This window comes from Buceros rhinoceros, unplaced genomic scaffold, assembly GCF_000710305.1.
Source record: "Buceros rhinoceros silvestris isolate BGI_N320 unplaced genomic scaffold, ASM71030v1 scaffold37458, whole genome shotgun sequence".
Taxonomy (NCBI): Eukaryota; Metazoa; Chordata; class Aves; order Bucerotiformes; family Bucerotidae; genus Buceros; species Buceros rhinoceros.
In genome coordinates, this window is record NW_010427234.1 from 11239 (window position 1) to 11566 (window position 328).

At 51.2% G+C, this 328-nt stretch overlaps 1 protein-coding gene across 1 annotated transcript in view; it reads right to left on the reverse strand.

Moving 5' to 3' along the window:
- Window positions 1–308, reverse strand: part of CHIA (chitinase, acidic) — a gene marked incomplete at its 5' end in the record, with an annotated part of 1719 nt that extends 1411 nt beyond the window's left edge. Inside the window, 2 exons of the mRNA XM_010141786.1 lie at window positions 41–94; window positions 183–308. Of these exons, the coding sequence (XP_010140088.1) occupies window positions 41–94; window positions 183–308 (180 nt within the window). The remainder of the gene's footprint in view (window positions 1–40; window positions 95–182) is intronic.
- Between the last annotated feature and the right edge of the window lie 20 nt (window positions 309–328).

Genomic DNA, 328 nt, shown 5'->3' on the forward strand with positions numbered 1-328 from the left:
TTGGCAGGATGAAGTTGTGTCCATAGGTTGGGAAGCCAACAAGGAGCTTCTCGGCTGGGGCACCGTTGCTCTTCCAGTAGTTCATGGCATAATCCTGTAAAAACCGCCCCCTAGTTCAGGTCTGTGCCCAGACCGGGAGGCAGGAGGATGACTCCGTGAACAATCTTGAAAAACACACTTACGACATTGAAGTAGATGTTGTCACCAGTGTCATCTGGGCCTTTGTACAGGGGGCTGTTCTCCCCAGTGTTTTTCTCCCAAGAGCCGTGGAAGTCGTAAGTCATCACATGGAAGTAGTCCAGGTACCTGTGGAGAACATCGCTTGCAT